General features: G+C 65.0%; 6 protein-coding genes across 9 annotated transcripts; 4 read left to right on the forward strand and 2 right to left on the reverse strand.

Moving 5' to 3' along the window:
• The first annotated feature begins 51 nt into the window (after window positions 1–51).
• On the forward strand, window positions 52–5,506 carry ELMOD3 (ELMO domain containing 3). Its single transcript, XM_066567478.1, has 11 exons — window positions 52–150; window positions 247–330; window positions 607–676; window positions 960–1,022; window positions 1,228–1,319; window positions 1,425–1,548; window positions 2,124–2,246; window positions 2,835–2,965; window positions 3,446–3,522; window positions 4,014–4,141; window positions 4,598–5,506. Exons 2-11 carry the CDS (start codon window positions 250–252, stop codon window positions 4,750–4,752), a joined length of 1,044 nt encoding a protein of 347 aa, XP_066423575.1. The 5' UTR covers window positions 52–150; window positions 247–249; the 3' UTR covers window positions 4,753–5,506.
• Window positions 5,507–5,611: 105 nt separating this feature from the next.
• LOC136567765 (glycerol-3-phosphate acyltransferase 2, mitochondrial-like) lies at window positions 5,612–12,706 on the forward strand. 4 transcript variants are annotated; one of them, XR_010785146.1, is made up of 22 exons: window positions 5,612–6,079; window positions 6,622–6,680; window positions 7,179–7,295; window positions 7,372–7,445; window positions 7,586–7,696; window positions 7,814–7,942; window positions 8,616–8,715; window positions 8,788–8,921; window positions 9,386–9,485; window positions 9,560–9,766; window positions 9,980–10,081; window positions 10,262–10,369; window positions 10,464–10,558; window positions 10,658–10,728; window positions 10,838–11,057; window positions 11,436–11,610; window positions 11,693–11,770; window positions 11,851–11,976; window positions 12,053–12,173; window positions 12,280–12,325; window positions 12,428–12,483; window positions 12,560–12,706. XR_010785146.1 is itself a non-coding variant. In XM_066567472.1 (22 exons), the coding sequence occupies exons 2-22, from the start codon at window positions 6,666–6,668 to the stop codon at window positions 12,674–12,676; spliced, it is 2,307 nt and encodes a 768-aa protein (XP_066423569.1). In that variant the 5' UTR covers window positions 5,612–6,079; window positions 6,622–6,665; the 3' UTR covers window positions 12,677–12,706. The 4 variants fall into 4 exon arrangements, 3 of the variants coding, with proteins under 3 accessions (XP_066423569.1, XP_066423571.1, XP_066423570.1); XM_066567472.1 differs by having other exon boundaries at window positions 12,275–12,325; XM_066567474.1 differs by having other exon boundaries at window positions 10,284–10,369; window positions 11,462–11,610; window positions 12,275–12,325.
• LOC136567769 (fumarylacetoacetate hydrolase domain-containing protein 2-like) lies at window positions 12,701–15,025 on the reverse strand. The gene is made up of 8 exons (XM_066567479.1): window positions 15,008–15,025; window positions 14,305–14,486; window positions 13,676–13,892; window positions 13,536–13,595; window positions 13,303–13,465; window positions 13,059–13,167; window positions 12,904–12,991; window positions 12,701–12,824 (listed from the first exon to the last, which is right to left on the reverse strand). Exons 2-8 carry the CDS (start codon window positions 14,481–14,483, stop codon window positions 12,762–12,764), a joined length of 879 nt encoding a protein of 292 aa, XP_066423576.1. The 5' UTR covers window positions 14,484–14,486; window positions 15,008–15,025; the 3' UTR covers window positions 12,701–12,761.
• A 789-nt stretch (window positions 15,026–15,814) lies between these two features.
• Window positions 15,815–18,406, reverse strand: LOC136567649 (calsenilin-like). Its single transcript, XM_066567328.1, has 8 exons — window positions 18,304–18,406; window positions 17,260–17,384; window positions 17,113–17,182; window positions 16,949–17,019; window positions 16,624–16,731; window positions 16,450–16,545; window positions 16,308–16,370; window positions 15,815–16,036 (listed from the first exon to the last, which is right to left on the reverse strand). Exons 1-8 carry the CDS (start codon window positions 18,404–18,406, stop codon window positions 15,989–15,991), a joined length of 684 nt encoding a protein of 227 aa, XP_066423425.1. The 3' UTR covers window positions 15,815–15,988.
• Window positions 18,407–19,409: 1,003 nt separating this feature from the next.
• COX5B (cytochrome c oxidase subunit 5B) lies at window positions 19,410–20,975 on the forward strand. The gene is made up of 4 exons (XM_066567480.1): window positions 19,410–19,546; window positions 19,649–19,722; window positions 20,222–20,321; window positions 20,689–20,975. Exons 1-4 carry the CDS (start codon window positions 19,453–19,455, stop codon window positions 20,799–20,801), a joined length of 381 nt encoding a protein of 126 aa, XP_066423577.1. The 5' UTR covers window positions 19,410–19,452; the 3' UTR covers window positions 20,802–20,975.
• A 1,358-nt stretch (window positions 20,976–22,333) lies between these two features.
• Window positions 22,334–23,381, forward strand: PURB (purine rich element binding protein B). Its single transcript, XM_066567351.1, has one exon. The coding sequence runs from the start codon at window positions 22,334–22,336 to the stop codon at window positions 23,336–23,338; it is 1,005 nt and encodes a 334-aa protein (XP_066423448.1). The 3' UTR covers window positions 23,339–23,381.
• The last annotated feature ends 204 nt before the right edge of the window (window positions 23,382–23,585 follow it).

Consider the following 23,585-nt stretch of genomic DNA (forward strand, 5'->3'; position numbering starts at 1 on the left):
GCCCGGTCGCGCCTGCGCAGTGCGGCGGCCTCGGGCTGGGGGAGCTAGAGGGGTCAGAGGGGCTGGAACGGGAACGGGTCTGGAACGGGCTCCTGAGGGGCTGGACCGGGTCTGGAACGGGTTCCTGAGGGGCTGAGACGGGCTCCTGAGGTGCTGGGGGCGCCGAGGGCAGCAGGAGGCTCCTGAGGGGCTGTCAGTGGCCGGGACGCCCCCGTTCTCACCAGCCGGTGCCCTTCTCTCCCGCAGGCCATGAGCGGCGCCGCGGGCTCGGAGCGGCCGGAGGAGCGGCCCGAGGAGCGGCCCGAGGAGCGGCAGCGCGTGGTGCCCCCGGCAAGTCCCGTCCCGAGCGTGTCCGGCCGGAGCCCCCCCAGCCGAGACCCGCGGCGCCCCCACCTCAGGGTTGCCAGCCCCCCACTTCCCTCCTTTGCTCCATTTCTACCGTTACAACCACATAAAATCCTCCTGAGGGTGCAGACCCTCCCTGAAGAGGCCTGAGCCGGGGAGCACGGGGGGTGTTCCCTGGGGAAAAGCTTGGGATTGGGGTGGGCTGGAGTTTGGGGTCTGCCGCGGGGGTGACGCTGTGTTTGTTCCCTCTGTCCCCCTCAGATTCCAGCTCTGGGTCAGGGAGGTGTCCTGCAGGAGCTGGTGCTTGCAGAGGGGCAGCCCCCTGAGCCTGGTGAGCTTTTCCTGCTTCCCTTGGATCGGTCCTGGCGTCTCCTGGTGGGAAAGTCACCTGCGAGCCCCCAGGGATCAAGCAGGGAGGGATCTCTCATTCAAATCCGTCTGGTCCCAGATCATTCCCCAAACTCACCCAAACCAAACCTTGTGGGGTGGCTCCGGTTGGGATTTTCCTTGGAAAAGAGGAAACACAGCCCTAGGGTGTCCTGAGGGGGGCTGGGGGCAGCCCCCACTCCGTGCCTGCCCCCAGATCTGACTCTTGTACCCCTTCCCTCGGGCAGGGATCGGCGAGGAGCAGCGCCAGGCCCAGGAGGAGTGGGAGGCTCTGGAAGAGATCCAGTCAGGTACTGGGACTGACTGGGAAGGAGGAAAGGAGCCGCGGACGGGTGCGGGCGAAGCGGGGCCGTTATTTGGGGTGCAGGGGAGGGAGAAGGCGGGAGGTTCCTTTTTCCCCTTGTTCCCCACGGCTTCCTTCTCCTGGAACCGGGGATCATTCGGGGTGAAATCAGGGCTCCGTGAGGGTCTGACCCGCTCCCTGCCTCCCTGCAGGGCCGGGGGGCACCTCGGGCGCGGCCCCCCCTCCGATTTCCTTCACGGAGGCGCTGCAGCACTTCCAGAGCGCGGAGCTGCCCTCCAGCCGGGTACGGCCGGGCTCCGGCTCCGTTCCTTACCTGGAGAGGGGCACCAGCCCCCGCCCCGCCTCCGCCGCGCTCCCTGAGCGCTCCGGGCTCTTCTTCCTCCCGCAGGGCACGGCCCGGGCTCCGGGGCGCCGCGGCATCCTGGCTGCCCTGCTGCGCTGCCTCCGCGGGCCGCCCCGGCTCCGCCCGCAGCTCCGCGGGGAGCAGGAGCTGGCGCTGGCCATGGCACAGTGTGAGTGGCCCCGGGGTGCCCTTCGTGCCCCGCTGGATCCCATCCCTGCTCCCCGGCCCTTCTGCCCCTCAGTCCGGGGGGAATGGGGTGGGAATCACCCGCTCCCTTGGCATGAGGGGGGCACACACACATGGGAACCCTGGGCCTGTGGGTTTTGGGGGCCAGTGGCCTTTTCTGGGCACCGAGGGGGTTTTTCAGGTGCCAAGCTGTGCTTTTTAGGTGCTGTGAGGGTGTGGGTTTCGTTTTGGGCACTGAGGGACATTTTCTGGGTTTTTTAAGGTGTTGAGGGGTAAGTTTGGGGGCTTTGAGCACCAAGAGGCATCTTTTGGGTGCTGAGGGGTGTTTTTGAGAAACGGGGGATTTTTAGGGTGCCATGGGGCTCGGGTTTGGCTGCTGAGGGTTTACAATGCCAAGGGGCATTTTTAGGTAACAAGGGGTTTTTTTGGAGGACGTGAGGTGTTTTTTAGGCTCCAGTGAATGTTTCTGGGGGCCAAGGGGTGTTGTTGGGGCACTGAGGGATGTTTTTCAGACGCCAGGGGTGTTGTGAGCAGCCAGGTGGTGTCTCCCTCCTGCAGGTGCCCTGGATGACTCGGAGCGGGTGCACATGCGGATCCTGCAGACCATCTACCGGCAGCTGACGCGCTCCAGGCTGGGCTGCCCGCGCTACGGGGCACACTGGGAGGAGCTGGGCTTCCAGGGTAGGACAGGGAGCACCCCTCTGCCTGGGGACATCCCCAAAATCCATCCAAACCTCCCCTGGAACCTCCCCGTTCCATCCCAGCTCCCTCAGGCACTCCCTGTGCTCCAGAGCCAGCTCCACTGGCCTCCCTTGGACATACTCCAGCACCTCAATGTCCTCCTTGGACCCCAAAACTGATCCCAGGCTTTGATCACCCCTCCCTTTGATCCCACTCCTCTCCATATCCCTACAAAATTCCCAGGGGCACTATCAGTCCCTTTGTCCACAGAGGAATTAAACCAAACTGGCTCCAGTACGACATCTGGACTGGGTGGCTGGGTCATCCCAGTACCATGTTCCTAAAAAAGCTGGTAATTCCTGGAGAGGTGTGGGAGTGGGATGGTGGGGTGGGGCAGGGGCTGGTTAATGCCCAGATGGGCGAGGTGATGGCCCCATCAGGGAAACGCCATGCAAGCTTTCCCTCAGGAAAGGGAATCCCAGGATTGCTGGACTCTGGAAGTGCAGTGGCAGGGAGTACAGGGAGCAAACAGCCCGTGGGGGTGGAAAGGGGGCAGGGGTGACTCCAGGCTGTCTCTCACCCTCCCAGGTGCAGATCCTGGGACTGACCTGCGTGGGACAGGAATGCTGGGGCTGATGCAGATCCTGTTCTTTGTCCTGGACTCCCGGACGCTGCCGCTGGCACGGGAGATCTTCCAGCTCTCCCAGCATGAAACCCAGGCATGACCTTCCCCTTCCTCCCTGCCAGGGGGTCTCCCAATGCTCTGGGAGAGGGAAGAGCCAAAACCTTCTCTCCTGAGTTTTTTTGGGATGCTGAAGCAACCTTGTGCTCGTGAGGGGAAGAAGGTGGTGCCCAAGAGCCCCGGTCTAGGCTGGAGCAGAGCTGTATTTATGCTGGGAATGGGATTTTAGGGGTCTGATACTGGCTTGGAGCAGGATAAACAGGCTGGAGAGTTGGGCAACAGAAAAATGGGAGTGAGTAGAGACATTTTAGTCTGGGTTTAAGCCTGGATACAAGATAGTCTCAGCCCTCAGCATCCATCCAAGGCGGGGGTCTGTAGGGCTGTTATCCCAGAGCGTGGATCCCATCCTGTGGATTTGTGGATGCATGGATGCAGTGTCAAAAGGCCAGAGGTGCCAGAGAGGACGAGAGTTTTTCAGCTGAGCTTCTTTAATGCTGGGATTGTGGTTTTTTTCCAGAATTTTCCCTTCTGCATCATGTCTGTGAACATCACCCGGATCGTCATCCAGGCGCTGCAGGAGGAGCGGCTCTCCCGGTGAGCGGGGTTGGGCTTGGGCTCTCAAGCTGCATCCTGGGCTGTTCCCCTGCCCAGGAGGTGGCTGAGCCCTCTCCTGCTGTAATAATAATCAGAGGGGACTCAGTTTCTTCATGCAGAAAAGCCAATTCTTTATTCACATAACTCATTTTACAAAGTTTTCACCTATCTCATGTGTAACTCCAACTGGCTGGTAGTTTTCCTGCTAATCAATTAATTGGTTAAAAAGTGCCTGTGTGTGTAAGACTCTCTCCATCTACTAGTGTCTACACTTAGTGGATTCTCATGGGACAGATCCATTTTTATGGACGTGCAGATTTCTATTTCCCTCCAAGAACAGGTGTCTGTGCTAGCAGGCTTTTCACTCCCAACATTCTTCCGCACGGAACTTCCAACCTATCGCTCGCTTAGCTAGAGCAGCAGGGCCTAAACCACATTTTTAATCACCCATAGTGGTTTGAATTGTCAGTAATGCCTGTGCTCCCCTGCAGGGAGTGCAACCGGCGGCAGCAGGTGATCGGGGTGCTCAACGACCTCTACGCCGCCGCCTTCCTGCGCCTCTCCCGCCTCTGGGAGCAGCAGCACGGCACCGTGGCCAACGCCGGCTCCTTCCTCAAGGGTTCGTCTTCACAGCTGCTCCTTCCCCTGCCCACTGACGTTCCCAGTTTAATCCCCACACTGAGGGTTTTCCAATTTTCCCTGTCCCAGGGATAGTTTTCCTCACGTTTTCCACCCCAGGGGGATGCTCGAGGTGGGTGACACATGGGGACATTCCCTGCTGGGAGCCATGGCTTAGCCCCTGTCCATGAATTACTTACTCCAGAGTAATGCTGTCAGTGGGAGCAGTGTATCACTCAGAAACCAGGATCTGGCTGGCACTGCTGGGCTCCAGCTTCACCCCATCTCCCCTGCACCCCAATTTTAGGGTGCTCAGGCTGGCACTCTGCTCCCTCATCCCAAGGAAAGCACCGGCCTGCCCTTTCCCAAGGGAAAATGTCAGGACACCAGATGTTTTGGACCCTTGGCACCATCCAGGCCTGCTCTCCTCAACCTTTTCCCCCTCTGACCTTTCCAGAGCTGGAATTATCCACCAAAAAGAAGCCGAGGCAGCTGCTGAAATCCCTGGAAGCCTACCTGAGCCGTGGCCTTCGGCCTCCCTCCCCTCCCTCCTCCCAGATCCACTTCACCAGCATTTGTGACCCTGGGGTGGAGCTGGAGGGAGATTCCTGACTGCTCGACACGGAGTGGGACCTGCACAGGGAATTCTGCTGGTGGATCAGCTCTTGGAGGGACACACACCAGTGTTCCCCTGGTTTGGGGGCTTGGGAAGGGCCAGGAGCGGTCACAGAGCTGGGATTTTGCCTGCTCCAGGTGGAAGTTTCTGGAAGCAAAGGAGGAGGAGGTGGTAGAGCAGGGGATTCCGTGAGCTGGCACTCAGGGATAGTCCCTGTCCCCACCCCAAATCCAGGGTCCCACCTGGGTCCCAGCCCCAGCAGTGCCTGGAATGGGTAACCCCCACTTTGGGGGGCTGTGTCAGACCCCCAGGGTCACTGTAGGCTGTCAGCACCCAAAAAGGTTATTAAAGGGGGGAGACAAGGGATCTGGTGGGAAAGAGTTTTGGATTTGCCACTGGACTCTGTGTCTGGAGGAAGGAAAGGAGACCTGGGGGTGCCCAGAGTCCACTTTGGGGTGAAAAAGGTGTTCAGGAGGAGAGAAACAAGGGTTGAGAGTTCCAAGGAGGAGGGGAAGGGTTATTCCCTCTGGGAGCTCAGGGCCAGTGCTTGGGAATGTCCCCAGGCCCCTAAAAATGGGGAAAAGCAGCCCCCAAAGCCCAAATATGGAGAGAAATGAGGGGCTTGGAGAAGTGGGAGCTGGAGGAGAATGGAACTTTGTGGCCCTAGCGCCCCTGAGAGGGCAATGATTCCTGGGGGCTGGGAATGCTTCTGGATGGAAAAAAAAAAATAAAATAAATGGAGAAAAAGCAGCCTGGAGTTGGGGTTTGCTGTCCTGATCTTGAGTTATTGTGGAAATTGGAGGGGGAGTCCTTTTCAGGTGTTTTGGGGGAACAAATATGGGGGGGGGGGTCGGGGCCGTCTTGCACCTGTGGGAACACACTTGGGAGTGGTGTCTGAGATCTGGGATAAGAGGGGGATAGGAAAGACGAGAGAAAAGGGAAAAAGAATGGCATAAAAGGAGAATAAAAGCAAAGAGACAAGAAAAAAAGGAGGGAAAACCAAGAAAGAAATAGAAAGGACAAGGAAAAAGGGAGAAAGAATAAGGTGAGGAAAAAGACAAGAAGAAGAAGGGAAAGAGGCTCCACCACCCTTTTCCTAGTCTGTTTATTGTTTGTTTGCCTTTTTCCTCTTTTCTTTCCCCCCCTCCTTTCTCTTTTTCCTTTCTCCCTTTTCCAGGGGTGGTCCCGGAGGTGCGAGGCCCCCGCCCCTCCGCAGGTGAACCGGGGCCGTCTTGGCCTTTCCAGGCCGCTGCACGCCGTGGGTTCGGAGCCGTGGGACGGACAGAGCTGGGGACGGGACGGGCAGGGGCTGGTGGCCCTGAGGTGGTGGCGACCGGCCCTGGGGGGACCGGGACCGGGACGGGCCGGGAGCGGCGGCGGGGCTGGCGCGGTGTCCGCAGCGCTGCTGGGGAGCCCGGGGTGCTGGGGAGCCCCCCGGGGCCGTGCTGGGGCCGGGGCTGTCCCGGGCCGGGGGCTGTCCCGGGCCGGTTCCGCCGGGGCCGGGCCCGGTTCCGGCCGGGCCGCCCGGGGGCGGAGCGGGGCCGGGCCGGAGCGCGGGGCCTGCGGTGAGCGGGGCCGGGGCCGTGACCCCCAAAGGCTGCGGGGGCGGTGGGGCCGAGACCCCCGGGCAGAGCCCCCCGGGCTGGGCAGGGCGGGCCGTGGGGCCGGGGCCAGGCCGGGGCCACCCCGAGGGGCTGCGGGGCCTGTGCGGGGAAGCTGCCCCCACACCTGGGCCTAGCGGGCCGTGAGGGTGGGCAGGGGCAAATCCTGAAATCCTGCTGGGGATGTGGGGGGTGAGGGCTCAGTGTGGGGTGTGTAACCCCTCAAACACCCCCAATTCCATAGGAATTTGTTTGTGTCTGTAGGATTTTCCCAGGACCCTCGAGCAGACCCAGGACCTCGAGCAGCCATGACACCCCCCAGGGTATGTGAGACCACACTCTGTGCCACCATCCTGCCCCTCATGAATCCCCTCCAAATCATACCACGGTCTCCTCATTTTCCCCTTCTTTTTTTTAGGAAATAAAATTTGTTAGCCCCACCCCTCAGAAAGGGAAGGGGGATCCCGATTTGGGGGCCAAGGAATTGGAACCCCGGTGTTCCAGGGTACCCCCAGATCCCACTGAGCGCCCTCAGGCCCATATTTCCCAGTTGATCCCACTGGATCTGTGTCTCTGAGAGAGGGAAAACGCAGTGCCCTCCCTTTGAGATGCTGATCCCCCAGAACCAGATTAATTCCCCTGCATCCAGGTTGATCCAGGTCCACACAGTCACCAAAAAGTGCCACCAGCTTGTCCCAGCTAAAATTCCTTTATTCCTTGCCATAACTGAAACCCCCCCACATCACAAGCATGTTTTGGGGTGTATCCCCCCACATTTGGCATTCCCAGGTGCCCTTTCCCATTTTCCTTCCCCTGCTCAGATCCAGACGTGGCTCAGCCCCTCGTGCCCAAAGCTGGACGTGTTCGTCCCCTTCCTGGGCAAGTACCACCGGCCGGTTTCGGGGCGCTGCTGCCAGACCTGCACCCCCAGGAGCTGGGTAGGAGAGTTAGTTTGGGGTCCCAGGGCGCCGGGGGTCTGCTCCTGCAGGGGTTTATTCCTGTTTTTCCTGCCAGGATGGATTCTACCCCAAGGACCTGGCCCCTCTGGGGTTCCGCGACGCCAGCCGCCTGACGGAGGCGGACACGCGGTGAGCAGCGAGGAGCTCTGTGCAGAACACTCCTGCTCAAACACTTTTTCCCCCACGTTTCACCAGAACTGAGCTCGTTAATCAGTTTTGGGAGGCTGGGGGGGCTCTGATCCCAGGATGTCACCGTGTGTCCCCTCCAGGTTCCGGGGCTGGCTGGTCAGGAGGGTCTGTGGCTTCCTCGCAGCCTGGGAGTGGGAAATTCCAGCGGAGAGCCCCGGGGAGCTCCTGGAGCAGATCTGCAGCAGCAGGAGGTGGGTGGGGGGCAGCTGGGGCCGCCCCCCAGTCCTGGGGATCCTTTGGAGCCCAGCGAGGCTCCCTGCGCCCCAACACGTGGGTGCTGGGTGCTCCCCCTGCCCTACTCTCCCCAGGGTGCAGGATGCTGCCTCCAGCCCCGAGCCTGGCTCCAGAGGGGATGAGGGATCCCAGCGGTGCTGCAGGGAGGAGATCCGCCAGATCCTGGGGGAAATCCAGGCCCCACTGTCCCCCCTGCTGCTGAGGTCAGGGGACATTCTCTGGGGGATGGAGACGGATCCTTTTTGGGGGTATTCTGGGATTTTGGGGGGCTGCACATGGATCCCTTGGGGGGTTTCCTGGAATCCTTTTTGGGGGTATTCTGGGGGGATGCACCTGGATCCATTGGGTGGCTTCCCAGGATCCTTCTGGGGGATATGCTGGCATATTTCAGGAGATATTTTGGGATCCTTTGGCTGGCTGCCCTCAGGGTCCTCTCTAGCTCCTGGGGCCATTCCCCTGGTTCCTTCTGAGGAGCTGGAGTGGAAAAATCCAAACCTCACAGGAGGGATGGAAGCAGAGAAAACTTTCCTTTTCCTTTTCCCTTTCCCATCCCATCAGTGACAACTGGGAATCCGGGGCTTCATTGCCTGTCTGATCCAGTGGGAATAAAGAGTACTTTTGAGCTGTTAAAGGGCAGGGATAAGGAGTATTCCTGGGAATAAGGAATTCCTCATGGAATAAGAGCATTTGGGGATCCCAAAGTGGGACAGGAAGATGGAGGGAATGCAGGATTCCCAGTGGCAGCTCTGGTTGCCAATGGAAAGGACGATGTCTCATCGCACACAGCCTTTCACGTGTGATAAAAGTGGGAATTTTGAGCAGGGATTTTGGGGGTTTGGGACCCGGCAGAGTTCCTCATTGCCATTCTTCCCTCAGGCTGTGCCACTGGCTGCTCCCCAAGCTCCTGACCCGTGTGTTCCTGAGCGTGCAGCTGCACCGGGGGCAGCTGGAGATGGTGCTGCAAGCTGCCAGGACGGTAGGGAGCCCTGGCTGGGCCCTCCCTGCCCCTGGAACGCCAGGAATTCACCCCAGGATGCCTCCCTTGCAGCCCGAGGTGCCGCTGGTGTTCCTGTGCAGCCACCAGTCCCCGCTGGACGGGCCCCTGCTGTCCTTCCTCCTGCTGTCCCAGGGCGTGGGGCTGCCCAGGGTGGCCGTGAGCACCAGGACCAGCCCTCGCCTGAGGTAAGGCAGCACCAGGGATGCTCCCCGAGGATCCAGGGCCGTGCAGGGGTGCCCACGGTGTCCTTCTGTGACCGTGTTCACAGGGGTTCTTGGAGTGGGGAAGAGACGAGGATCTGACTCCATGTTTCAGAAGGCTGATTTATTATTTTATGATATATATTACATTAAAACTATATTAAAAGAATAGAAGAAAAGGTTTAATCAGAAGGCTAGCTAAGAATAGAATAGAAAAAAGAATGATAAAGGTTTCTGGCTCGGCTCTCTGTCCGAGCCAGCTGGGCTGTGATTGGCCATTAATTAGAAACAACCCCCTGAGACCAATCCCAGATGCACCTGTTGCATTCCACAGCAGCAGATAATCAACGTTTACATTTTGTTCCTGAGGCCTCTCAGTTTCTCAGGATGAAAAATCCTAAGGAAAAGATGTTTCATAAAAGATGTCTGCGACCTCCTTCCCTCGCCAGGTCCCTGCTCCAACGCCTGGGAGGGATTTTCCTGCCTTCAGGAATGGCCCCGACATGGAGTGACCGGGATGAGGGGCTCCCCGGGGCCGTGCTGGATGCGGTAGGTGCTGAAAAATCCCTCTGGAGCGCTCGGGGAGGTGCTGGCAGCCCCCAGCACCCGCAGTGTCTCCCCAGTACGTGCAGGAGGTGCTGCGGAGCCGCCAGCCCCTGGTGCTGTTCCTGGAGGAGCCGTCGGCGCTGCTGCGGCTGGCGGAGCCCGCCCGGCGCTGGCTGCTCCGCCTGCTGCGGGCGCTGCGGGACGGGGCCGTGCCCGACGCGCTGCTGGTCCCGGTGGGAATCGCCTACGACGTGGCTCCGGGCGGGCTGGAGCGGGCTGGAGCGGTGAGAGGGGCTCAGGGGGTCAGCAGCGCTCCCCCAGATCCCTGGCACTGCCCCCGGGGATCAGCGCTCCCCAGAACCGCTGGGAAACGCTGCTCCCCTCAATCCCTGGGGAGATCTCCAGGGAGAGGCATAGCCCAATCTCTGGGGGCGGCATCCCCGGGGAGGGGCATCCCCCCAGTGTGCCACTAACCCCTGGATGCCCTGTCCTGGCAGCCCCTGGGGCTGGGCTCGTGTCTCAGGGCGGCGTTCCAGGCCCTGCGCTGCCAGCACCGTGGCTGTGCCCAGGTGGATTTCTCTCAGCCCTTCTCCTTACGGGTACGCCAGCTGTGGATCCACCCCCTGCATCCACCCTGCCCTGGGAGACCCTTCCTGGGGTGTTGGTGGGCTTTGGGCTGTCTGGGGGGATCTGGAATCCATCCTGGGGATGTCTGTGCTCCTCCCAGCCCTGGGGATCCAGGGTGAGCTCCTGGTGCTGAGGGCTGTGAGCACCCACAGGCTCCTTCATCCCCATCCCCAGGAATTTGTGGACAACAACCTGGTGGGGCCCATCCTCACAGGGAGTCCCCCGGAGCAGCTGCTGCTTCCCACCATCCTGGGCAGGGGGTGAGGAGCTGAGCCCCTTGGGGGGCAGCATTCCCCTTTCCCCTGGGATCTCTGCCCTGGCCCTCTCCTCACCCCTCTCATCCCAACTTCCCAGCCCACCGGATGTGAGGAGCGTGGGGAATTCGGGTCCCACTTTGGGGACCGAAGAGGAGATTTTGGTGATGGCGCTGGGGCTGCATGCACTGAGCGGTGAGGGGGGGTCCCTGCATCCCTCGGGATGGCATTCCCTGCTGGGAATGGGGGGGAGGTAAATCCCCCCTGGATAACGAGGGCCTCTCCCCACTGCAGATTCCAGAGCCTGCTCTGCTGTCACAGCCGTGGGAATCACCGCAGCGCTGCTGCTGCACAGGCACCAGGAGGTGGGAGGAGGGTTTGGGTTCCACCCTCCTGCTCTCAGAGCAGCATTCCCAGTGGGCATCCCCCTCAGAGCAGCATTCCCAGTGGGAATCCCCTCTCCCGTGTCCCCAGGTGCTGCTGCTGCCCAGGCTGATGCTGGATTTCTCGGAGCTGCTGGAGCAGCTGCTGCTGCGGGGCCGGGCCGTGAGCTTCTCGGGGCAGCTGCGGGTGCTGCTGGGGCACAGCCTGCGCCTGCTGCAGCCCCTGCAGCCCCCCCAGGCCTCGGCCCGGGCACGGCTGGGATGGCTGGCGGGGGGGGTCCGGCACCAGCTGGCCGGGGAGGCCGTGGGCGGTGAGTGGGGACACCGGGAGTGGGGACAGGTGACAGCGCTGGCACCAGGGGGGCTGTGGGAGTGGGTGACACCGGGAGTGGGGACAGGTGACAGTGCTGGCACCAGGGGGGCTGTGGGAGTGGGTGACACCGGGAAGGGGTGATGGCTGCAGTCTGGAGAACACCCAGGGGTGTTGTTTATGTTGTCAGTGACACTGGGATTTGGGACAGCAGAGATCGGTGATGCCAGGGGGATTGGGGACATTGGGGATTCAGTGCCACCAGGGTAAGGGGCACTGGGGAAATTGGGTGTGCAGGGCATTATTGACGCTGGGGAGTGGGGCTGGGGGGATTGGGGATGCCACAGGTCAGGGACACTGGGGTGTTCGGTGACTCTAGGACTGGTGACAGCCCTGTCCCCTCAGCCTGTGCCATCCGTGCCCTGCTGCTGGAGATGCTGCCCATCCTGGGGCCGCCCTCCAGCCTCACCAGGATCATGCTGAGCCGGGACGAGCTGCTCCACAAGATCCTGGAGCTGCTGCAGCTGCTGCCCCCCACCCTGCTGGGGCTCCAGGTGGGGACACGGGGCTGGCCTGTCACCCCCAGCCCTGCTGGGGACACGAGGCTGGCCTGTCACCCCTGTGCTGTGTCCCCAGCCCTGCCGGCCTCCTGACTGCCACAGCCTGGACATCCTGGACAAGCTCATCCTTGGGGGGCTGCTGGAGGAGGAGGAGGTGGGTGACCTCCCCAGGGCCTCTCCTGGGGCTCAGGGGCAGGGTGGCAGCCAGGGGAGGTGGCACTGCTGTCCCCACAGGCGGAGGGGGAGCGCTGGGGCTGTGACGTGGCCCCGCGGCGCCTCGGGCAGGGGCAGTTCCTGGGCTTCTTCACGGATGACAGCGACAGTGACAGCGAGCACGGCGTCCCCAAGCAGTGCTACAAGGTATGGGGGTCCCCCGCTGCCCCCCGGGCTGGGGGGAGGGCGGTGTCCCCCAAACCTGGCCGTGTACCCCCTGCAGCTCCGCGAGCCCCAGGGCTTCCCCGGCTTCCTCCTCTTCCTCTGCCGCCTGCTGAGTCCCGTCCTGCAGACCTACGGCCGGGCTGTGGAGTTCCTGCAGAGACCCCCCTGGCCCCAGCCCGGTAGGACCCCCCAGCCTGGGCAACCCCCTGGGACTCCCTGGGGACACTGAGGCACGGCTGCAGCCCCCAGAGGGGCGTCTGACGCCTCCTCCCCACTGCAGAGCAGGACTGCGTGGAGGCACTGCTGGAATTCCTGGCCGAGGATGAGGATGGTGAGTCAAGGGGAGGGGTCTTGCTTTAGTGACCTCCGAGGCAGGCTGGGGCTCCTTGAGAGGTGGCATTTGGGGGTTCCCTGGGGATCTCTCTCCCCGCAGGGCATCCCGACAGGAGCCTGGCCCTGAGCTCCCTGCAGAGTTTCAAGGACATGGGGGTAAGCACAGCTCCCCCAGCACCCCGACATTTTGCTGCCCCCTCCCTCCCCTCCTGACCTCCCTGTGCCCCCCCAGGTGCTGGAGGAGCTGCAGACCCCCACGGGACCCACCCTGCAGCTCTCCCAGCCTTTCCAGTCCGCTTCCAACCGGGAGAAGCTGGCAGCCTTCATCCAGCAGTTCACCCAGCTGTAGCCCCCAGACTCATAAACACAGAGAGCAATGGCTCGTGGATTTATTGACCTGGGGGGGAAGGGGGGTCCTGGGCTCCTCTCCACCTTCACACCACCCTGTTGCAGATGGCGCCCAGCTCCTCAATCTCACACTGCACCTCGTCACCGGGCTGCAAGGGGGGGACACGGTGGCACCTGTCCCTGCTGGGGTCCCCCGTGTCCCCCCCCCGAGCCCCCATTTCCCCTCACCTTCAGGAAAACGGGCGGTTTCCTAAAGACCCCCACTCCCGCGGGGGTCCCCGTCAGCAGGACATCCCCAGGGACCAGTGTCACAAACCTGGGGGCACAGGGGGTGTCAGCCACGGCCCCCGGGGCTCTGGGGGTCCCCAGGCCCCCATTCCTACCGGGACACCCAGGCCACGAGGGCGGGCACCCCGAAGATGAGGCGCTGGGTGTTGCTGTCCTGCATGCGCTGCCCGTTGACGCTGCAGCGGATCCAGAGGTTGTGCACATCTGCAGGTGACACGGGGGACATGGGGACAGTGCCACCGTGCCCCCACCGCGCGGGGGAAATGCGGGGGAGCGGGGAGCACAGGGCTGTGCTGGCTGAGAAAGGGCCACGGCCCCGTCCCTGTGTCCCTGTCGCACCTGGCACCGCCTCCCTGGTGACAATGGCCGGCCCCAGGGGACAGAAGGTGTCGAAGGTTTTCCCAAGCAGCCACTGCCGCCCGTTGCGCCTCATCTGCCAGTCCCGGGCGCTCACGTCGTTGGCCACCGTGAAGCCCAGCACGTGCTCCAGGGCCACCGACTCCTGGGGACAGCAGGGACGGTCACAGGGGAAAGGCCCGGGGAGCCCCGAGGTGGGGAGGGGCTGGGGGTACCTCGATGTGCCGCCCCCTCTTCCCGATGACGGCAGCCAGCTCCACCTCCCAGTCGAGCTCCTGCGGGGACAGAGGGGCTGGGAGGGCCATGCCGGGGGCTGTCCCCGTTGGGGGACACCGGGGGACACCGGGGTACCCACGCTGGTGTCCTGGGGGTGCACGATGTCATCGAAGGGCCCGGCGATGGCGCTGGGGAACTTGCTGAAGATGAGGGGCTCCCTGGGGACCTTGGCCGCCTGCTCCTGGCAGTGGTCGTGGTAGTTGAGCCCCACGCAGATCACCTTCTGGGGGTCCCCGATGGGGGCCAGCAGCCGCGCAGCGCCCCGGGGCACGCGGTGCTGCCCCGACTGCAGCACCCTGCGGGGACACAGCCAAACGGGGACGTCTGGGGCACCCCTGATCGGGGGACGCGCTTTGGGGGTCTTCAGGAGGGTCAGCTGTGTTTTAGGGACTCTCCTTTTGGACCCACTCCTTGGGGTCGGGCTCTTCTGGAAGTCACACATCATGGGGGTCACCCAGGGTTTGGAATTCCCACCTTTTTGGGGGGCCAGCTGTTGGGGGTGACCCACTTGGGGGTCATCCAAAGCAGCAGGCGTCCATGAGGAAACCCCCCCCGGTTTTGGGGCTCCCTCTCCTTTTGGGGGCTCCCCCACCGCTGGGGGGGGGAGCTGGCTTTTGCAGCACCCACATTTGGGGATCGCCCACCTTCTTTGGGGTCACCTTTGGGGGTCCCCCACCTTCTCTGGAGGTCCCTGTTGGCCTCACGCACCTCCGGGCGAGCTCCAGCCCGCGGGGGCCGATCTCCAGGAATTCCCGCATGGACCGGGGCAGCTCCGGCTCCGCCGCGCTCAGATCCACCAGGTCCCCCCCGGGCGCCTCCTCCAGCCCGAGCCGGGGCCCCCCGCCCGCGGCGCCCCGGAACCGCACCAGGCGCAGCGCCCCGCGCATCTCCTGCGGCACCGGGCCCGGGATGGATCTCCCTCCCCGGGGTGAATCCCCCTCCCCGGGGATCCCCAGGACCCCCGCAGCCCCGGGGATGCGCTCCCGGTCCCCCCAGCCCCGATTCCCTCAATCCCAGGGATCCCCCTGGTTCTGCCCAAACCCGGACCCGGGGAACCCTCCCCGTTCCTCACCCACTCAGTCCGATCCCAAGGGATTCTCCACAATGACCCCACAATGCCCCCAGTCCCGAGTCCCGCACAGCCCCGATCCCGGGGATCCCCAAAATTTATCCCGCACAGCTCCGATCCCGGGGATGCCCCCGACCCAGGAGATATCGCCCCCGAATCCCACAGAGCCCCGAACCAGGGGATAACCCCCCCATTCCCGCACAGCCCCGATCCCGGGAATGCCCCCGTTCCGAGGGATCCCCACATTTATCCCACAGAACCCCGATCCCGGGGATCCCCCCCCCGTTCGCGGGCATTTTCCCGTTTTTAGGGATCCCCCCGATCCCGGGGGGTCTCACACACCGCTCCTCCCCCGCTCCGCCAGGGGGCGCTGCGGGCCCCGCCCCGTCACGTGTCACGTCACATGATGCCCCACCCCTGAAGGACGCCAGTCCGAGACCACGCCCCCTTCAGGCCGCCCAATGGGATGGATCAGGGGGCGGGGCCTTGTTTTCAATGAGAGCCAATGAGAGGAGAGGGCTGGGGGGCGGGGCCGCGAGAACGGGGATGGGAACAGGAACGGGAACGGGAATGGGAACGGGAATGGGAATGAGAGAGGGGACTGGAATGGGAACGGGACTGGGAAAGGGACTGGGAACGGGACTGGGAATGGGAATGGGAACGGGACCGGGAAGGGGAGAGGGAACAGGACTGGGAACGGGACCGGGACTGGGAACGGACCTGGGAATGGGACCCAGAATGGGTCTGGGAGAGGCACGGGAGCTGGGACTGGGACTGGTAGCCGGACAGGGACTGGAACGGGACTGGGACCAGAACAGGGGTAGGGACAGGGACTGGGAACGGGAGAGGGGACCAGGGCACGGGCAGGGCCCGAGAGCAGGACAGGGACCACCGGGACACCGCGCGTCCCTCTCATCCCCCTTGATTCTGTTTCACCCCTAAATCGTCACTGTTTGGTTTATTTATAAAATCCCCTCTCCCCACGCTGCTGGGGAGCAGGGGCTGTGCTTTGGGTCGGTGTCTGGGGGCTCCATCTCACGGCTGCCATATGGACACCCCCACACCCGGGCTCCCATCTCGAGGGTCCCCAAGTCCCTGGGGTGGGGTTTGTGCTGTCCCTGCACCGCCAAGGGGGGGGGGGGGTCCGTGTCGAGGGGGGCTCAGCCCCACAGAATGGGGGGGGGTGGCAGTGCCGTGCCCAGGGGGCTGTGGTGGCAACGTCGTCCTTGTCCTTGTCCTGTCCCGTCTCTGGGAGCCACATGCTGGACTTCTCCTGCCTCTGGTTGGTCTGAAACAGCAGAAAACCTCCGGGGGGAGCAGGGTCTAGAGCACGCTGTGGAAGATCTGCATGGAGCTCATGATGTCCTTGTCCTGGGGAGGAGAGAGCAGAGACCCCACGGCCCCCTCCTGAGCCCCTTTTGCTATCTCCCTCCTGTCCCCTCCTGTCCCAGCATCCCACACTTCCCATCCCAACCCTCCTGCCTCCCCAAATCCTTCTCCCAGCCCCAAATCCCATGCCTCTCCTCCCATCCCTCCTCTCCTGTCCCACTCCCACCATGTCCCCCTCTCTCCTGATGCCCCCAGCGCGTCATTCCGGGACAGAACGAGGAGGATGAGGATGGTGCCCCCCAGAGCCCCTCACCTCCTGGCAGGTGGCCAGGAACTCCTCGAAGGTCACCACGCCGTCCCCGTTCCTGTCCATCTTCTGCAAGGGAGCGGCCGGGGCTCAGCGGGGCGGGGCGGCCCCGGGGGTGGCCTTGGGGACACTTTGGGGCCAGTCTCACCTGGAAGAAGAGCTCCACGTGCTGTGCGGGCGCGCTGTGCCCCGGGGCGGGCTGGCCCATCATGGCATAGATGGACTTCATGATCTCCAGCATGTCCTGGGGGGGACACAGGGCGCTGGCAGCCCCCGCCCCCCTGTCCCCACCCCGCCACCCCCCGCTGTCCCCCAGTGTCACCTCCTTGCTGACGTAGCCGTCCTTGTTCACGTCGTAGAGGTCGAACGTCCACCTCAGCTTCTGCTGCTCCGTGCCCCGCAGCAGCACCGAGAGCCCCACGGCGAAATCCTGCCCGGGGAGCGGCGGGAGGGACCCTCACCCACCCTCACCCCGGCCCCGCCGCTGCCCCATCGATCCCGGGCCGCCCCGGGGATTGCAGCCCTATTGATCCCGTTATTTTTACCCGGCCACAGCCGGGAGGGGAGAGGAGGAGGAGGAGGAGGAAGAGGGGGAGGATGTGATGAATCACGGTGCTGGCACGGCCGTTCCCCCCCGGAATTCCCACCTGGAAGCACAGAGCCCCGTTGCGGTCGGCGTCGAAGGCGTCGAACAAGAAGTGCGCGTAGGAGCTGGCGTCTGCGGGACCGGACCGTGACTCCCGGTACCGCTCCCGGTACCGCTCCCGGTACTGCCCCGGCCCCCCCGGGGGCTGCGGGACCCCCGACTCACCGCCGTGCGGGAAGAAGCGCGAGTAGATGAGCGTGAATGTCTCCTCATCCACGAGCCCGCTGGGACACTCCTGCCGGGGCAGCGGCGCCGGTGACCCCGGGAACGCGGGGACCCGCGGGTTTGGGGGGCGCGGTACCCCCGACTCACGTTCTTGAAGCCTCGGTAGAGGGACTGGAGCTCGGTCTTGGTGAACTTGGTGCGGGCCAGGAGCTGCTCCAGCCCCTCGGGCGGGTGCCGGGCCGTCGGCAGCTCCACGTCGGGATCGCCGCTGTCTGCGGAGGGAGACCCGGGGCAAAGACCCCCCTTAGGGACCCCCCTGCACCCCAAACCCTCCCAGGACAAAGACCCCCTTAGAGACCCCCTTAGGGACCCCCTTAGAGACCCCCCCTGCACCCCAAACCCTCCCGCACCGCCCCAAATCCGCGGCCCCGCAGCCCCGGAGCTCCCGGGTGCCCCCGAGCGCCGCGGGTGTCGCGTCCCGGGGCTTTCCCCGCACTCCCGGGGCTCCGAACGTTCCCGAGCCGCCTCTTGGCCGCCGCCGCTCCCGCCCGGCCCGGCGCAAGGTAATTAATAAATGATGCTTCATTAATAATTCCAGCCCGGGAAGCCCCTGCGGGGCCGTTCAGCAATTTTGGGATGGGCTTGGGAGCCCCGAACGTTCCCAGGCGCTGTCAGAGGGGGGGGAACCCCCAGCTCGGGGGTTTCGGGGGACCTGGGGGGCATTGGGGGTCCCTGTGTCCCATCTCAGGGGGTTTTGGGGTCACTGTGAGGACGTGACCCCCACCTCGGGGGCCTTGTTGGGGTCAGCGCCAGCTCAGAGCCCTCCCGGCCCTCCTTGGGAAGGTTTGGGGGTCACTGGGGGTCCCCATTGCCCGTTCCTGGGGGTTAATGGGGCAGAGGAGGGCTCTAGAGTGGGGGTCCCCATCCTGGTTCTTTTGGGTGGGGGTCCCCATTCCCGGGTGTTTTGGGGATGCTCCGGGGGTCCCCCCAGGCCGTGGCACTTCAGGGGGAGTTTGGGGTCTCTGTCCACTCCCCCCCCCAGCCCCAAATCCTCATCCTTTTCCTCCAAACCCTCCCGAGGGGACCCCAGACCCAAACCTGGCTCTGCTCCGGGAGGTCACTGGGCACTGGGGCTGAGCCCTCATTAATTCATTAATTAGCGTTAATTGGGGCTCGGGGGTTGGGGGGTACCTTCGGCAGAGATGGGCTCCAGGATGCCGAACTGCTTGAGCACGGCGATGAAGAGGAGGATGACCACGGCCACGGCGCACAGCTCCATGCCCTGGATGCCCATGGCCCCGGGGGGCACCGGGGGCACCGGGGGTCCCCCCAACCCTGCGGGGCTCCTGCGGCAGCGCGGGGCGGGTGCTGCCCGTGCCCGCCGGCCCGTCCTCCCCTCCCCTCCTCTCCTCCTCCTCCTCCTCCTCCTCCTCCTCCCCTGGCACCCTGCCCCCCCCCCCCCGCGGTTTTTTGCGCTTTCCCACAAAAGTTTGGGGTTTCTGTGGGGCGGGGGTCCAGGGGCGCTCCCCCCGCTTCCCGCAGCACCCCCGGGCGTTGGGGTCAGCGCCGGGAGGGTCCCGCCGGAGCGGGCCTCGAAACTGGGGGGAAAAAGGTCCTTGAGTGCCCCCCCGGGCCCGGGGGGATCGATGGGATCGATGGGGATGAGTAAGCAGCGAGGGCAGGGGAAACTGAGGCACGGAGGGAGGGCGGCGGGGCTGTCCCCGCTCCCCGCACTGTCCCCACCCCTCGCTGGGTGTCCCGCAGCCCTGGGGACATCGGGCCTGTCCCCTCGGCGTGTCCTTGTCACCTCCAGGGGCTGTCCCTGTCCCCACAGTGTCCCTGTCCCCCCACAGTGTCCCTGTCCCCCCACACTGTCCCTGTCCCCACAGTGTCCCTGTCCCCCCACACTGTCCCTGTCCCCCCACAGTGTCCCTGTCCCCCCACTGTCCCTGTCCCCCCACATTGTCCCTGTCCCCACACTGTCCCTGTCCCCAGGACTGTCCCTGTCCTCTCGGGGGTCTCCTCTCCCATTCAAAATCTCAGCCCCGACCCCCGGGACCACCGGGCTCGCACCGGGGGCGGGGCCGCCCAGAGGGGCGGGCCTACAAGAGGGTGTGGCCATCGCGAGGCGGGGCACTACGGGGGGGGAGTCACATACGGGGCGGGGCCACCAGGGAGGCGGGGTAATGCACAGGGGCGGGATCACCCGAAAGGGGCGGGGCTCAGTGTTTGTGGGCGTGGCTCCGGTGCTGCCGCGCCGCTGCATCTGGCGCTCCCGCCGTCCCGCCTAACGTCACTTCCGCTTCCGCCCGTGCCGGAAGTGCCGCCAGTCTCGCCGCCATGGCCTCAAGGTTACTGCGGGTGAGCGCGGCCCTGCGGCTCCTGCCCGCGGCCTCCGCCCGCGCCGCGCCCGCCCGCAAGCTCAGCGTGCCCGGTGAGCGGGGACGGGGGAGCGGGGAGCGGGGGGGACAGCGGGGAGGAGCGGGGGGAGCGGGGCGGGGTGCGTGTGCAGCCCCGGTGTGACGGAGCCCCGCAGGGAACCTGGCCAGCGATGAGGAGCAGGCGACCGGGCTGGAGCGGAAGGTGATGGAGGCCATGAACAAGGGGCTGGTGAGTGCCGGGGGAGCGCGGTGGGGCTGGGGCCGGGGTCAGCCGGAGGGCGGGGGTGGCCCGAAGGATGCCGGGGGGCTCCGGGGCGGTTTCGGGGTTCGGCTGCCCTTGGAGGGGCAGAGATTGGCGGATGGGTGTTCTGGGGGGGCTCGGCGTGGCGAGGGGCTCGGGTTATTTCAGGGTTCCGATGCCCTTGGCGGGGGTGGGGTCAGAGGGGTCAGCGGTGAGGAGATATGGGGGTCCCGGGGGATTTGGGGGTGCTCGAGGGGTAGCGGGTTCATCTGGGGGGGATGTTCCAGTTTTGGTGTCCTTGGAGGGCTGCAGGGTCTGGGGCTGGGGGTCTCAGATTTGGGGGAGATCAGGCACAGGGGATCTCGGGGTGGAGCTGGGGATGCCAGGTTTGGGGTTCGCGGGGCCAGGCTGCCCTCGGGGGATTTTGCGGTGGTTCTGGGGTGGTTCTGGGGGTCTCACAGCCTGGGGTGCCCTGCCCTGCCCACAGGACCCGTATAGCATGTTCCGGCCCAAGCGCTACGCAGGCACCAAGGAGGATCCCAACCTCGTGCCCTCTGTGTCCAACAAGCGCATCGTGGGCTGTGTCTGTGAGTGCTCCCGGCCCTGTCCGTGTGTTTGTCTGTCCTCGTGTCCGTGTATTTGACCATCCCCGTGTCCTTGTGTCTGCCCATCCCAGTGTCTGTGTGTCCATCCTGCCCCTGTGTCTGTCTTTTAACTGTCCATATGTACATCCTCGTGTCCATGTGTCCATCCTCCCACCCGTGCCTGGCCACAGTGTTTGTGTGTCCATTCCTGTTCCTTGTCCATTTCTGTCCCCTTCTGTTCTTGTGCTCTGTTCCATGCTGTCCTCGTCCCCTGTTCCTCTCCCCTATGCCTGTCCCCGTCCCTCTGTCCCACGCTGTCCCCGTCCCCATGTCCCTGTCTGTGTGTCCCATGCTGTCCCTGTCCCCCCAGGTGAGGAGGACAACAGCTACGTGGTTTGGTTCTGGCTGCACAAGGGCGAGGCCCAGCGCTGCCCCTCCTGCGGCGCCCACTACAAACTCATTCCCCACGAGCTGCCCCACTGAGGGACCCCCAAATGCCCCCAAACTGATCCCCTACTGAGGGCTGGGGGACCCCCAAATGCCCCCAAACTGATCCCCCATGAGCTGCCCCACTGAGGGGCTGGGGGTCCCCCTCCCTCCCCTCCCTGGGTCTCTGTTGGACCCTCCAAATCCCCCCATAAAGAGTTTGTGTGGAGAGCCTGGCTGTGTCTGTGCTGGGGGTCTCATTGTGGGTGGCGAGGGGTCCGGGGGGTCTGAGGGGGACACCGTGGCCTAGGGGCAGAATTTGGGGTGGGAGGACCCCGTCTCATTGTCCCTCTGCCCTGGGACTGGGGGGGGACACCGAGTGGGTCCCGTGGTGGCTTTGTCCCCTTTGGGCTCCCAAAGGAGCCCCTGAACACTGAGGGGGCTGGGTGGGTCCCACACCCTCCTGGGAGTCCCACAGCCTCCTGGACAGATCACAGCCTCCTCCCCACACACAGGGACCCCCCCCTCCACCTCCACCCAGGGCCGTTTGTCCCCTCGGACATGTGCTGGCCTGTCCCATGGGTGTCACCCAGGAGGGTCCCAGGGAGCCCGTCCTGCCAGGCACCGGGGTCTGCATCTCCTGCAGGGGACTCAGGAGAACCCACCAGGGTCCAGGAGATCCCCAGAGGTTCCCAGGTGGCCTCAGAAGGTCCCCTGAAGGTTCCCAGGTGATCCCCAGACACCCTGAGTGGTCCCAGGGTGTCCCTTAGGGGTGGCCACGGCCCTGATTCGAGGACTCCCCTTGGGCAGCTCATCCCAACCTGGGATCAGGGGGGGTTCAGGCAGGTTCTGGAGGGTTCTGGCAGGTTCCAGCGGGTTCTGCCATCCAGGCCCAGCTCAAGGCAGAGTTTGGAGTTTGCCCGTCTCCTAAGTGTGGCCCCAGTGCCACTGACCAGCCATGATGTCATCAATGATGTCACGCTGACTGGCCATGACATCATGCACCCCCAGCCTGAGGGGGCGGAGCTCAGAGCCTCTCTGGCCAATGGGAGCTGTGCTGATGGCGAGAGACAGCTGGGGGTGGGGCTTCGGACATCACGGACCAATGGGGACTGCAGGAGGCTGTGACTGACAGCAGGGAAGGGCGGGAATCTGCGCTCAATGAAGGGAGGAGCTGGGGGCGGGGCTTCAGGGACCAATAAGAGGTGCCATTGCTGGAAACTGACAGCCGGGGGCGGGGCCCTGGGCCGTATTGGCCAATAGGAGCCAGCGGTGGCCGTGACTGACAGCCGGGCCGCAGAGCGCGGCGTTCAATGGAGGGGAGGGGGCTGCGGGGCGGGGCCCGGGCCCTGCGACCAATGGGAGGCGTGGCCGTAGTGACTGACAGCTGGGGGCGGGACTCGGAGCCATGGAATTGGTGGGGAGGGGGCTTCGGGGCGGGGCCTGGCGGGGGGGCGGAGCTTCGCTGGGGGCGCGCGGGGACGCGGCGGGCGGGGCCCCCGGCGCACGTGACGGCGGCGGTGCGGCGGTGACGTCAGCGGTGTCGCAGCGGGGCCGGAAGCGGGCGGCGCGCGGGGCGGGCGGACAAGATGGCGGACGGGGACAGCGGCAGCGAGCGCGGTGGCGGCGGCGGGTTCGGGACCGCCCGCGGCGGGGCGGGGGGGGCCGGCCCGGCCGCGGGGCCCGGCGGCGGCGGCGCGGCTGGCCCCGAGCAGGAGACGCAGGAGCTGGCGTCCAAGCGTCTGGACATCCAGAACAAGCGCTTCTACCTGGACGTGAAGCAGAACGCCAAGGGCCGCTTCCTCAAGATCGCCGAGGTGGGCGCGGGCGGCTCCAAGAGCCGCCTCACGCTCTCCATGGCCGTGGCCGCCGAGTTCCGCGACTACCTGGGCGACTTCATCGAGCACTACGCGCAGCTGGGCCCGTCCAGCCCCGAGCAGCTGGCCCAGGCCGCGGGGCCGCCGGGCGAGGACGGCGCCGGGCCCCGCCGCGCCCTCAAGAGCGAGTTCCTGGTGCGGGAGAACCGCAAGTACTACCTGGACCTGAAGGAGAACCAGCGCGGGCGCTTCCTGCGCATCCGCCAGACCGTGAACCGCGGCCCCGGCGGCCCGGGGGGGTTCGCGGGAGGCCCCCCCGGGCTGCAGAGCGGCCAGACCATCGCGCTGCCCGCCCAGGGTCTCATCGAGTTCCGCGATGCCCTGGCCAAGCTCATCGACGACTACGGCGGCGAGGAGGACGAGCTGGGCGGCCCCGGCGGCGGCGGCCCGGGCGGCGGGGGGCTCTACGGGGAGCTGCCCGAGGGCACGTCCATCACCGTGGACTCCAAGCGCTTCTTCTTCGACGTGGGCTGCAACAAGTACGGGGTGTTCCTGCGGGTCAGCGAGGTGAAGCCGTCCTACCGCAACGCCATCACCGTCCCCTACAAGGCCTGGGCCAAGTTCGGCGGCGCCTTCTGCCGCTACGCCGAGGAGATGCGCGACATCCAGGAGCGCCAGCGGGACAAGCTCTACGACCGGCGCGCCGGCCCGCCGGGACCCGGCAGCGGCAGCGGCGCCGGTGACGACTCCGACGGCGACGACGTGGACGACGACTGAGCCGATCCCCCCAGCCCTCGACCCCGACGCCGGCCCCCCACCACCCCCCCCGAGCCCCGGGGCGAACGGGTCCCCGATCCCCCCTCCCAGCGACGGGGCAGAGGGGTCCCTGAGCCCCCCTTCCCCCTCTCAGCGACGGGGTGAAGGGGTCCCCAAACCCCCTGGGTCCCCGCTCCCAGCAACGGGACGAAGGGGTCCCCGAGCCCCCCCCGCCAGCAGCGGTGGGGCGCGGGGGTCCCCGAGCCCC

This window comes from Molothrus aeneus, chromosome 29, assembly GCF_037042795.1.
Source record: "Molothrus aeneus isolate 106 chromosome 29, BPBGC_Maene_1.0, whole genome shotgun sequence".
Lineage (NCBI taxonomy): Eukaryota > Metazoa > Chordata > Aves > Passeriformes > Icteridae > Molothrus > Molothrus aeneus.